The sequence below is a fragment of the Emys orbicularis genome, chromosome 10, assembly GCF_028017835.1.
Source record: "Emys orbicularis isolate rEmyOrb1 chromosome 10, rEmyOrb1.hap1, whole genome shotgun sequence".
Taxonomy (NCBI): domain Eukaryota; kingdom Metazoa; phylum Chordata; order Testudines; family Emydidae; genus Emys; species Emys orbicularis.
The window spans coordinates 34,279,999-34,293,878 of record NC_088692.1 but is presented as its reverse complement, the minus strand read 5'-3'; the positions used below and the strand labels follow the sequence as shown (position 1 = coordinate 34,293,878).

At 50.4% G+C, this 13,880-nt stretch overlaps 1 protein-coding gene across 1 annotated transcript; it reads left to right on the top strand.

Annotated features, from left to right (window-relative positions):
* Window positions 1-372: 372 nt before the first annotated feature.
* Window positions 373-1,311, top strand: LOC135884602 (zinc finger protein 436-like). Its single transcript, XM_065412029.1, has one exon. The coding sequence runs from the start codon at window positions 373-375 to the stop codon at window positions 1,309-1,311; it is 939 nt and encodes a 312-aa protein (XP_065268101.1).
* The last annotated feature ends 12,569 nt before the right edge of the window (window positions 1,312-13,880 follow it).

Below are 13,880 nucleotides of genomic sequence, written 5' to 3'. Positions count from 1 at the left end.
AAACAGTAGGTACCATGTGTTCATATGGAAATATGATATTCCCTTTCTGTTCCCTTTCCCAAGGTTTCCTTTCTCTCCACTGACTCATCTCTAGATTCTCATTTTATTCTAACAGGTGATGGGATTGTGAGTGCGAATGGGAAGGAGAATCTGCACCAGGACAGTCATGAGCCAATGGAACCACATGGCACATTATCAGGAGCATCCCAAAGGAATATTTCCCAGAGTCCTGAGCAAGATAAAGCCTGTGAGGGTCAGCACAGATCAGAAAGGCATCAAAGAACTCCTCCAGGGAAGAGACGAGGTCAATCAACTGCATGTGAAATAGGTTTTAGGAAACTACCAGACATTATCCAGCTTGGAAATCCCAAGATGGGGAAACCAATAATATGTGATGACTGTGGGAAGAGCTTCCGGCTGAGATCAAACCTCAGACAGCATCAAAGGATTCACACTGGAGAGAAACCCTTTGGATGTGCCGAGTGTGGGGAAAGTTTCCGGCAGCGCTCACATCTTATTCAGCATAAGACAAAGCACACGGGGGAGAGACCCTATGAATGTACCGAGTGTGGGAAAAGCTTCAGTATGAGTTCAAAACTCATTCGGCATCAGATAATCCACACAGGAGAAAAACCCTATAAATGTGGTGAGTGTGGCAAGAGCTTCATTGGGAACTCACAGCTTATCCTGCACCAGAGAGTCCACACGGGTGAGAGACCCTACGAATGTGGTGACTGTGGGAAGAGCTTCAGTGTGAGCTCAGCTCTTACTCAACATCAGAGAACGCACACTGGAGAGAAACCGTATGAATGTGCCGAGTGTGGGGAAAGCTTCCGGCAGCGCTCACACCTTATTCAGCATCAGAGAATCCATACGGGTGAGAGACCCTATGAGTGTTCCAAGTGTAGGAAGAGCTTCAGTGTGAGCTCTGCCCTCATTCAGCATCAGAGATTCCACACAGGGGAAAGACCTTATGAATGTGCTGAGTGTGGGAAAAGCTTCACAGTGAGCTCACACCTGATTCAGCACCGGAGAGTCCACACAGGGGAAAAGCCCTACGAATGTGCTAACTGTGGGAAAGGCTTCCTTTGGAGATCAGCCCTTCTTCGACATCAGAGAATCCACACAGGACAGAAACCCTATGAGTGTACCGAGTGTGGGGAAAGCTTCCGTCAGAGCGCACACCTTATTCAGCATCAGAGAATCCACACTGGGGAGAGACCCTATGAATGTGCCGACTGTGGAAAGGGCTTCACTGTGAGCTCTGCCCTCATTCGACATCAGAGAATCCACATGGGAGGGAAACCCTAAAAATGGGCTGAAAGCTTCATGTCAGATATCCTTCCAGAGTCTCCCAATAGATAGTTGCCAGGCATGTTTCTTGCTTTGAGTCCATAAGGCTCTTCTCTTTTCACAGAGAATGAAAAATGCCTTGTTGAGGATGGTCAAGTTAAACAAAGAGGAAATGTTGGTGCAGGGAGAAGAGTCATGTAGGGGCCTGAGGTGTGGAGAGGAATGTATGCTGGGAGCCAGAGCCAGAGACCGGGAGGTGCTGTGGGCAGTGGGAGGATTGAGCATTTGGAGATAAAAGGGAAGCTGTTGGTATAGTTGGAGAGAAGTCCCCCATGAGAACCAGGGCTGGAACTAACAAGGACTGTGCCAGGGGAAAGGACTCGGCCCAGTATCATTGGTGCCCATGTGGAGAAACAGGAAGGGGTAGCGATCCGAGGGCTTGATGAGTCTTGGCAGTCTCTCCGTCATATCGTGAATCTTAGCTCCAGGCCAGCAGCACACTTCTCAGTTTTCCTGATCAGGATAGCAGATAGATGACTCAGTTCCCCTTAGGATCTTGGGATCTTGGTAGGATTTATCAAATGAAGATCTCAATCCCTTTTGTTTCAATGACTTTGAATTCCCAGATTTTTGGTCATCTGTTACAAATTTCAACTTTGCCAATGTAAGGGGGCGGATTCACCTTGCGGCGCCTCCGGCTGGTCTCTTCCGGGAATTAGCTCGATTTCCAGCCCGGAGCACCCTCTGCAGGCCGGTGATCCGCCTTGTCACTGGCCCTGTGTCCCTTCCAGGACCCCGGTGCCCCTTTCTCTGCGTGCTGCCCCCTGGCAGTACCCACGCACACTGGGTCTCCCCTCCCAGGGGAACCCCCCCACCCACTAACTCCACCTCGCCTCAGTGTAAGGCTACTGCCAGTCACCATCTAGCCCCACTCCCTGGGGCAGACTGCAGTATCAGCCACTCATCACAGGCAAGGTTGGGTTTGGACCTGCTGCCTTTGCCTACCCCTGGGCTGCCCTCTGCAATCCCCAGTACCTATAGGCCCAATGCTAGGCTACAGCCTGGGGCTTTCCAGCCTGGAGCTCCCCAGCTCCTCTGCCTTTCCCCAGCCCTGCTCCACTCAGGTACCCTGTCTCTAGCTCCCTGCAGCCAGGCCCTTCTCTCTCTGAACAGAGAGAGAGAGAGAGAAAGTGACTTCTTGCTCCTGGCTCAGTCCTTTATAGGGCCAGCTGGGCTCTGATTGGGGCGTGGCCCAGCTGCAGCTGCTTCCCCCAATCAGCCCACGTCTTTCCTTCCACAGCCCCAGACCTCTGCAGGGCTGGCTTTAACTCTTCCCAGGCAGGAGCGCCCGCCCACTTCCCGGAACCCAATATGTACAGCCAGTATTCCAAGACTATTTCCAAATTATTGATTGATTTTCAGTTTTGGTGGAAGCGGGTGCTATTCCTGTACACAGATGCTCAGATTTCCTCCCAATAAATGCTGCCGTACTGTCAATGACAGACAGTATACCCACGAAAGCTTATGCTCTAATAAATTTGTTAGTCTCTAAGGTGCCACAAGTACTCCTGTTATTTTATTTAGACAGTATATAAGTATTGCCTTCAGAGGTGAAAGTAAACTGGTCCAGAACGGTATGGCGTACCGGCAAGAGCCGGTACACAGCCGACCGTACTGGCAGGGGGCAGCTTCCCCAGGCGGGCAATTTAAAAGGGCCCTGAGCTCCCAGCAGCGGCCGGAGCCCCTGGCCCTTTAAATTGCTGCCAGAGCCCCGGGGCTCCCAGCCGCTGCCACAGCTACAGCTACCATGGGGCTCCGGTGGTGATTTAAAGGTCCCCTTTTAGTTCTGCCACACCTGCCCACATTATGAGTAAAATACTATATGAATGGGAGTGACTTTCTCCTATATGGAATGTGCTATAAGCTAGGAAACCATGAGTTCTAGTCCCAGCTGTTCTGTTAATATATCTGCATATTTCACAACTGTTTTGAGGAGAGGCAACTATTATGTATCTGTTTCATTGTGATGATAACTGAGAGCTTGCACAATGTCACTTCAGGCAGAGATGGGAATAAAAACCAGGTCTCTGTTATGACAGACCCAAATATTTCCATTTTGCCACAATGCCTCTCAGAACGAGCGTGCCAAAACTGTGCTTGGCTATCTCTAACCACTAGACTGTAGTTTTCATATATTAATAAATCAAGGCCTGAAGGGGCATTATAATCATCTAAGTCTGACTTCTTGCATAATACAGGCCAAAGAACCTCAACTAGTAATCTTTGCATCAAACCTATAACTTGTATTTGAGCTAGGGCTGATGTTTTAGAAAGAATCCACCATGTCCCTAGGTAATTATGCCAATAGTTAATCTCTCTGTTAAAAATGTGTACCCTATTTCTAGTCTGAATTTGTCTAGTTTCAGCTTCAGAATGGATCATTCTGCCTTTTTCTGACAGATTGTGTGGTGTATTGAAAATTGTGTTAAAATTATAACCTATCACTTTAAATTCTCAGGAGTTTTCCTGTCCTGCTTGCAGGTTAGTAGTGACTGTGACGTTGCACTCCATATGTTTATGGAAATATGCTTATGAGTGTGACTATAATGTAACTGGAATATGCTTTACGCAAAAGGTCTGTTGTAAGGTATCGTTACAAAGCTTATAGGAGACCAAATAGCTGTGCATATCTCTCTATCAGTGTTACAGAGGGTGGACAATTTATGAGTTTACCCTGTATAAGCTTTATACAGAGTAAAACTGATTTATTTGGGGTTTGGATCCCATTGGGAACTAGGTGTCTGTGTAGTGGAGATAGGTAACCTGCTGAGTGGTTTTCGGTTAAAGCCTGCAACTTTGGGGGCATGGTTCAGACCTGAGTCTGTGTTGCAGCAGACTAGTGTGTCTTGCTCAACAAGGCAGAGTTCTGGAGTCCCAAGCCATCAGGGAAAACAGGCTTAGAGGTAATTTCAGCACATCAGGTGACAGTCCCAAGGGGCTCTCTGTGACCAAACCCATCACAGTGGCCCTCTAGGGAAGTATGCTATTTGGGTCTTTCAGCAGTCAGTCTGCAAAGAGTCAACCTAGAGCAGGGCCGCCCAGAAGGGGGGGGGGGGGGCAAGTGGGGCAATTTGCCCCAGGCCCCGCAGGGGCCCCTACGAGAATGTCGGAGGTTCCCCCCACCCTTCGCCTTCGCCTTCCCCCATCCCCAGGCGCCTCAGCGCGCCGCGTCCAGGAGCGGACCCGGACAGCGCTGCAGTGGCGTGGCCTGAGCTCCTCCCGCATGGAGCCGCGTGGTAAGGGGGCGGGGCTGCGAGCTCCGGCGGGCCGAGCGGCAGGAGCTCCTGGACGTGGCTCGCTGAGGCTCTGGGAGAGGGGGTGAGCAGCATGGTAAGCCCCTCTGAGCCAGGCACCCCCTGAGCCCTGACCCCCAGCTCTGAGCCCAGCCCCTCTGAGCCGGGCACCCCCCGACCCCATCCCCCCCCACACACAGCCCTGACCCCCAGCTCCGGGCACCCCCCGACCCCATCCCCCCCCCCCCCGCAGCCCTGACCCCCAGCTCCGAGCCCAGCCCCTCTGAGCCGGACACCCCCCGACCCCATTCCCCCCCAGCCCTGACCCCCAGTTCTGAGCTCAGCCCCTCTGAACCGGACACCCCCGACCCCATCCCCCCCCAGCCCTGACCCCCAGCTCCGAGCCCAGCCCCCGAGCCGGACACCCCCCTGACCCCAGCCCCCCACAGCCCTGACCCCCAGCTCCGAGCCCAGCCCCTCTGAGCTGGACACCCCCCCTCCCCCATCCCCCCCCTCCCACAGCCCTGACCCCTAGCTCTGAGCCCAGCCCCTCTGAGCCAGACACCCCCCCGAGCCCAGCCCCCCATAATTTTTGAATGTATTTCACTGGTTAATTTTTACATTTCAAAATACATGTTACTATAGTATTGCAACTTTTTTTTATGAAAGGGCCCCCCCGAAATTGCTTTGCCCCAGGCCCCCCTTGAATCCTCTGGGCGGCCCTGACCTAGAGCAGGGGTTCTCAAACTTCATTGCACCGTGACCCCCTTCTGACAACAAAAATTACTACATGACCCCAGGAAGGGAGGCCGAAACCTGAGCCCACCTGAGCCTTGCCACCCCAGGTGGGGGAGCCAAAGACAAAGCCCAAGGGCTTCAGCCCCGGGCAGGGGGCCTGTAGCCTTAGCCCCACTGTCCAAGGTGGTGCAGCTCGGGCTTTGGCCCCGGCCCCAGACCCCAGCAAGTCTAATGACAGCCATGGTGACCCCATTAAAATGGGGTCACGACCCACTTTGGGGTCCCATCCCACAGTTTGAGAATCGCTGACCTAGAGCAAGGTGGGGGGAGTTGGGCCTCTCTGCCTTAGGGAGCAACCTGGTTTTGGTTCTGGTGTGTGAAAATTCTGGATCTTAAGAAATAAAGTAGTGTTACATTGCAACCTTCCAGAAGGATAAAAACATAAAATACTTCAGCTTCTCTATTTGTATATTGTGAACATAACAGATTAAAGAGTCATCTACTATCAGAAATCTCTTGCCAATGTAAGTATTTGTAGACTGTGATTCAGTCAGCTCTTAACCCTCTCTTGGATAAACTAAATAGATTGATCTTCTTTAATTTCTCACTATATGGCATATTTTCCAACGCTCAGATAACTCTTGTATGATTTTTCAACATCCTTTTTGAAGTGTGGAAGGCAAAAATGTATGCAGAATTCCAGTATCAGTCTCACCATTGCAGTAAACAGAGGTAAAATCACCTCCCTACTCCTTTTCCCTCCACCTTCATGCACAGAACATCCTCTATTTTCAGGCATGAAACAGAACATGACACATCTCTTGCCTATCCAGAGCCAGGAATAGAATCCAGGAATCCTGATTTCCAGCATTCCAATGCTGTCTCACAAATAACTGTGTACCCCACTGACAAGGTGGGTCATGCCCTTCTCTACTGGGTGGTCCACATGATGTCTAATAGCATGCTAAACCTATCATCATCATCGGCAATCCCTTGATTCGAGGATGATCTCTACCACAGATTTATATATGGGTCCTCCTGAGATGACTCAGGAGTCCGATCCTGGAACCACAGATCCACCCGCAGTAGGTACAGACATTTCCTGGCAGGTCAACTGTCTGTGGGAGAAAGTTCCTTCTTTTTCCTTCCTTCTCTCTCTATTTTCAGCTTTGAGGGCAAGGCACTTCTCTTCGAAGCAGGCTACTGCCTGATGGAGGATGTGGCGCCATTGAGGTTGGTTGGTGGCTCGCTTCTCCCAGCTTGTGATGTCCACATTATTTTTCTTGACATACTGTGATAAATGAAAGGGGGGGGAGCTCCCTTTTATTGACACCCAGCCAGACAGTTAACTATAAAACCCCTCTTAGTAGTTGTTCTCTACTTGCTTTACCTGTAAAGGGTTAAAAAGTCTCCCTGCATAGGTAAAAGGAAGGGAGTGGGCACCTGACCAAAAGAGCCAATGGGAAGGCTAAAACTTTTTAAAATTGGGGGGGAAACTTCCCCTTTGTCTGTCTGTGTTGTTCTCCCGGAGAGAAGGGACACTGCAGCTATGCGGTAAGAGCTTGGGCCAGGTATGAAAAATCAAAGATCATACCTAGAAACTACTCATTTTAAACCCCAGATATGTAAGTAGATCAGGAAATGTCTAGGAAGATGGGATGAGGTTTATTTCTTTTATTTCTTTATGGCTTGTGGATTCCTCTGTGCTAACCCCAGGTGCTTTTGTTTTGCTTGTAACCTTTAAGCTGACCATCAAGAAAGCTATTCTTGATTCTTAATTGTTGTATTTGCTCTTTTTAAATCTATCAATAGCCTGAGTTTTCAGATGTATTTTTTTTTTAAATAAAACGTACCTTTTTTAAGAACAGGATTGGAGTTCTGTGTCCTAAGAGGTTTGTACACATGTTGTTTAATTAGCTGGTGGCAACAGTTGATTTCCTTGTTTTCTTTTTCAGCTCTTCCCCGGAGGGGTGGGGGTGGGGGGTGAAAGGGCTTGAGAGTACCCCACAGGAAGGAATTTCCAAGTGCACCTTCCTGGGTTCTCAAAGGGATTTTTGCACTTGGGTGGTGGCAGCATCTACCCATCCAAGGTCAGAGAAAAGCTGTAACGTTGGGAGTTTAATAAAAGCCTGGAATGGCCAGTATTAATTTTTAAAATCCTTGCGGGCCCCCACCTTCTGCACTCAAAGTGCCAGAGTGGGGAATTAGCCTTGACAGATACACTTTCAGTTTGTCTTTTTAGCATTTCCTCTGACCACCACGGGATCTCTGACCATGGGTGAGCTGAGAGTAGAAGACTTGTTTTTGGAGGCGAGAGTCTGGCATCCGTACACAATGTCCAGCCAGTTACTGCTCTAGAACAAGTGGAAGCAGTGTGTGTTGTGGTTCGGAAGAACCTCAGTTCAAACATGTTGGGGAAAAATATGTGAGCGTGTATTTAAAGACTATCCCCTGAGGCATGAACAAGGCAGCCACATTGAGGTGTTATAGCTAAAACCATATTTAAAAGAAGGGGGGGCTTGTGGTTAAGGTTCTGTGAGCTACAATTCAGGAGATGTATGTTCAGCTCTATGATGGGCTATGACATTGGTATTAATTATACTGTATCTTAGTTCCCCATCTACAAACAAGGGACAATAATGCTTTCACCAGCACTAAATCTACAGGATTTTGTTAATATTAGTTTAGTTATAGGCAAATTAGTTTGATATTTACCAGATATCTCATTAAATCGTTTGCCTTAAATGCCACACATGGAGTGTCACAAAACATGGACACTCTACTATTCCTGTAATGAGTCTAAAATGAAAGGCCTGGGTAGGATGTGGCACATCAGAAGATTTGAAAATTCCTTCAGTTTTGGTGGGAAAGAAATTCTCTCTCCTCATTATTCAACTGCACGTGCAGCTGCACGCTAGCACTTTTGCACATTGTACCTGCAAAAAGGAGGCTGCCATTTAGAAAATTTGGGTCTAAGTGTAATTAGAGTTGCACTGATTAAAACACTAAGTGGGAGAACTCAGATAACATCCCATGGTTACTTCATAAATTAACAGTGAAAATATCCCTATCCCCTGTTCATTTGCGGTTTAAAGGTGGTGCATGTGTAGCTGGCAAGATAGACTAGAGAGCCCAAGGGGACTGTCTGTGACTCCATGGTAAGACTGTTACAGTGATCTAGGAGTTCACACGTGTTACTGGGTTGGTGAAATCTAATTATAGAACACACCACCAGTTTGGGGTGTCTGCTAGGGTTACCAACTCTCTAATCCCACAAAATCAAAGACGCTAGCCGCACCCCTGCCCCAAGGCCCCGCCCCACCACTCTCTACATTCCCCCTCCCTCAGGGGCTTGCTCTCCCCCACCTAACTCACTTTCACTGGGCTGGGGCAGAGGGTTGGGGTGCGGGACGGGGTGAGGGCTCTAAATGGGGGTGCTGGCTCTGAGGTGGGGCTAGAAATGAGGGGTTCAGGGTGTAGGAGGGGGCTCCAGGCAGGGAGTTGGGGTGCAGGAGGGGGTGAGGGCTCGGGTTGGGGATGAAGGGTTTGGGGTATAGGAGGGGGTTCCAGGCTGGGGAGTGGGGCCAAGGGATTTGGAATGTGGGAGGGGGCTGCGGGTTGAGGCAGGGGGTTGAGGTGCAGGAGGGGGCAAGGGCTCTGGGCTGGGGGTGTACGCTCTGGAGTGCAGGAGGGGGCTCTGGGTTTGGGGGGCTCAGGACGGGGTTGGGGTGCAGGAGGGGGTACAGGCCCTGGGCTGGAGGTGTGGGCTCTGGGGTGGGGCCAGGGATGAGGGGTTTGGGATGCAGGAGGTGTCTCTGGGTTTGGGGGTGCTCAGGGTTGGGGCACAGGCTTACTTTGGGGGGCTCCTGGTCAGCAGCGCAGCGGGGCTAAGGCGGGCTCCCTGCCTGTCCTGGCTCCGTGCTGCGCCCCAGAAGTGGCCAGCAGGTCCAGGTCCAGCTCCTGGGTGGGGGGAGGAAGGCTCCCCAGCTCAGATTGCTCTTGCCTGTAGGCACCGCCCCCCGCCAGCTCCCATTGGCCGGGAGCCAGCCAATGGGAGTGCGGAGCTGGTGCTTGGGCAGCATGCAGAGCCCTGTGGCCCCCCGCATATGAGCCGGACCTGCTGGCCGCTTGTGAGGCGCAGCGCAGTGCTCCAGGACAGGTAGGGACTAGCCTGCCTTAGCCCCGCAGCACTGCCAACCGGACTTTTAATGGCCTGGTCAGCAGTGCTGACCGGAACCGCCAGGGTCCCTTTTCGACCCTGGTGGTCTGGTCAAAAAACCTAGTGTCTGCCCTGCTTTTTGACAGTCTGCCCTGAGGTTGGTGCCCTCAATTGTGAGCCACTTCAGAGGGCATGACAATGAACTGGGGGGAAAGACTTCAAGAGCAGCTTGTATTTGCATAGACACACCTACTTTCCCTAGGGGATCAGCAGACAGACCTGCTTTGTCAAAGTGATCAATTTTGGCTGGTTTTGGTTAAAATTCACTTTCGTTTTAGACGTGGGATAATGAAATGTTGTTATCCTTATTGTATGACCAAAGAGCACCAGAACTGAACTTAACATGCCCTAATTTAGGGTTGCCAGGCGTCCGGTTTTTGACCAGAACACCCAGTCGAAAAGCGACCCTGGCAGCTCCAGTCAGCACTGCTGACAGGGCCATTAAAAGTCCGGTCGGCAGTGCCGCGGGGCTCAGGCAAGCTCCCTGCCTACCCTGGCTCTGTACAGCTCCTGGAAGCAGCCAGCATGTCTGGCCCCTAGGTGCAGGGGCGATAAGGGAAGCTCTGCATGCTGCCCCTGCCCCCAGCACTGGCTCTGCAGCTCCCATTGACTAGGAACCGCGGCCAATGGAAACTGCGGGGGCGGCACCTGTGGGCGTGCTCAGCATGCACCATGCAGAGCTGCTGAGGCATCTCTGCCTAGGGACCAGACATGCCAGCTGCTTCTGGGAGCAGTGCGGAGCCAGGGCAGTCAGGGAGCCCGCCTTAGTCCTGCTGTGCTGTCAACCGGGAGCTGCCTGAGGTAAGCACTGCCCTGCTGGAGCCCGAACCCTCTGCTCCAGGTCAGAACCCCCTCCCACACCCTAACTCCCTCCCAGACCCCCCCCCACCCCAAACCCTTTCCCTAGGTCAGAACTCTCTCCTGCACCCTAAATCCCTCCCTGACCCTGAACCCCCTGCCCCAGGTCGAAACCCCCTCCCACACCCTAACTCCCTCTCAGACCCCACACCTCAACCCCCTGCCCCAGGTCAGAACCCCCTCCCGCATCCTAACTCCCACCCACACCCCGCACCACCTCCTGCACTCCAACTTCCTACCCCAGCCCGGAGCCCCCTCCTGCACCCCAAACCCCTCATCCCCAGCCCCAACCCAGAGCCCGAACCCCCAGCTGGAGCCCTCACCCCTTCCTGCACCCCAACCCCCTGCCCCAGCCCAGTGAAAGTGAGTGAGGGTGGGGGAGAGCGAGCAATGCAGGGAGGGGGGCTGGAGTGAGTGGGGGACATGGCCTCAGACATGGGGCGGGGAAGGGGTGGGCCTCAGGGCAGGGCAAGGGTGTTCAGTTTTGTGCAGTTACAAAGTTAACAACCCTACCTAATTGTGGGGAGGGCTGTAGGATAAATATGAGATTAAAGAATTAGAGTTAGCTTAAGTTTGCTTAAGGAAATATATATATTGTAAAGAAAGGTCCTGACTAGCAAGTAGAAGGAAGGCCTTGAAACTAATGAGTTACAGTATAAGGCCAGAAGGAATGATGTTGGGAGGATATCTGGTTCAAAGAATAACTGATGAGATAAGGAGAGGTTACTAAAAAAAGGCCTCTCACCGACAGGGATGATTGCAGATGGCTGTAAAATGAGCCAACATGACCCTTCTTATGTGAACCCAGGTGCAATGGAAAAACTTTTGGTTAGCATGAAGCAGGGGAGGAAGGGCCTTGGGGAGAAAGAAGATTGTAAATCTTATCTGGATTAAAACTGGAACTAAGGGTGAACTGTCTCAAACTGATTTTCAGCTGAAGTCAGTACTTGGTAGTGACATTACTTATTTGTTGAAGGGTATAAAACAATAAACTCTTAAGGGGTTCATTGCTAATACCTGCCTGACCACATTGGAGCGGACCAATATGGGTCTAAGCACCACTACCTTTTGCCTGTTTGTAAGTATCTTAATCACATACTTATAAATGTTTTGTGACTGTTTGAGTGTAGAGACTACTTATTTTTAGGCTGTTAGGCATGTTTAGAGCAATTGTATAGAAGTCCATTTGGCTTTTGGACTCCATAAAGGAATTTAATATAAAATTAGTGTCTGGTGGTTTCCCATATTCATAATTTCTAATATTATTAATAATTGCAACAGGGGGCATCCTATATTAAACTTCACTCACAAAGCAGGGGGTAGTGATGCCAAATTCAAGTAAAAGTCAGTGTTGCCTGATTTAAGGAGGTTAATATTATTATTTTAGATAATATGGGTTATAGACTCGCCAGTTAATCTGATCAGAAGATAATAATGTTCTTGTCCCAGAATCAGGCTACACAGAGTTTACAGGGACCCTCGGTATGTCTGACAAGGATGCTCACACTGAGACAAATGTAGCCTTAAATACTTTTATTGAGATAAGTGGAATAGTAATCAAACAGTAATCAAATGGTAAAATAATCATTGTTACAAAGGCAATAATATTGTTTTAGAGATACATGTGATATTATATAGTATAAAGCTTTTGATTAATATACTCACACCCTTCCTTGATAACCTGGTGGTAAGAGACAAAATATCAGCCTCGCCTCTGGCATGCCAAGAAAGTTCAGGTCCAGGTTCTTCAATTCTTGAGTGGGAGGTGCAGAGTTTAGGAGAAGCTAAAAAGCAAAGAGCTATAGATGACTAAAGAAGCTAACTTAGCCCTGGTCTACACTACGAGGTTATGTCGACTTTAGCCGCGTTAAACCGAATTAAGCCTGGACACGTTTACACGACGAAACCCTTTCTTTCGACTTAAAGGGCCCTTTAAACCGGTTTCTTTACACCACCTCCGACGAGGGGATTAGCGATAAAATCGGCCTTAGGGGGTCGGAATTGGGTTAGTGTGGACAGAATTCGACGTTATTGGCCTCCGGGAGCTATCCCACAGTGCTTCATTGTGACCGCTCTGGACAGCACTCTCAACTCAGATGCACTGGCCACGTAGACAGGAAAAGCCCCGTGAAGGTTTGAATTTCATTTCCTGTTTGCCCAGCGTGGAGAGCACAGGTGACCATGCAGAGCTCATCAGCACAGGTAACCGTGATGGAGTCCCAGTCCCAGTCCCAGGATCGCAAAAGAGCTCCAGCCTGGACCGAACGGGAGGTACGGGATCTGATCGCCATCTGGGGAGATGAATCAGTGCTGGCCGAACTCCGAAGCAGTAAAAGAAATGGCAAAATAATAGAAAAGGTCTCCAAGGCCATGAAGGACAGAGGCCATAACAGGGATGCACAGCAGTGCCGCGTGAAAATTAAGGAGCTACGGCAAGCCTACCACAAATCCAGAGAAGCAAACGGAAGGTCCGGGGCTGAGCCGCAAACATGCTGCTACTACGCGGAGCTGCATGCCATTCTAGGGGGTGCAGCCACCACTACCCCAACCGTGTGCTATGAGTCCCTCACTGGAGAAAGACACAGGGAAGCGGGTTCGGCGGACGAGGAAGATGAGGATGGAGAGAACATAGATAGCTCACAGCAGCAAGGAAGCGGAGAAACCGGTTTCCCCAACAGCCAGGATATGTTTATCACCCTGGACCTGGAACCAGTAACCCCCGACCTCACCCAAGACCCTGTGGGCACACAGGGGACCTCTGGTGAGTGTACCTTTGTAAATATTACACATGGTTTAAAAACAAGCGTTTTTAATGATTAATGATTAATTTGCCCTGGCAATCGCGGCCAGTACAGCTACTGGAAAAGTCTGTTAACGTGTATGGGGATGGAGCGGAAATCCTCCAGGGACATCTCCAGAAAGCTCTCCTTCATGTACTCCCAAAGCCTTTGCAAAAGGTTTCTGGGGAGGGCTGCCTTATCCCGTCCGCCATGGTAGGACACTTTACCACGCCAGGCCAGTAGCACATAGTCTGGAATCATTGCATAACAAAGCATGGCAGCGTATGGTCCCGGTGTTTGCTGGCATGCAGACAACATCCATTCCTTATCGCTCTTTGTTATCCTCAGGAGAGTGATATCATTTACGGTCACCTGGTTGAAATGGGGCGATTTTATTAAGGGGACATTCAGAGGTGCCCCTTCCTGCTCTGCTGAACAGAAATATTCCCCGCTGTTAACCACGCGGTGGGGGGGGGAGGGGTGAAGTGACCATCCCAGAGAATTGGGTGTGTGGGGGAGGGGAGTTAGTTGGGTTTGTGCTGCATGTTAAACCTGAAACCGCAGCCCCTCCTTTTACATTGCAAACCCCTTTTTAAATGGCCAACCCAACGGGTGCTTGGTATGGTTAATGAGAGCAGTACTGTTTTAAACCATCCCCACTTGTTAACAAGGTTAAAAAAGCCAAAAGACTGTGTCTTA

Bases quoted from the DNA above. Each gene is read 5' to 3' on its own strand.
- LOC135884602 (XM_065412029.1), top strand. From the start codon at position 373: ATGGGGAAACCAATAATATGTGATGACTGTGGGAAGAGCTTCCGGCTG.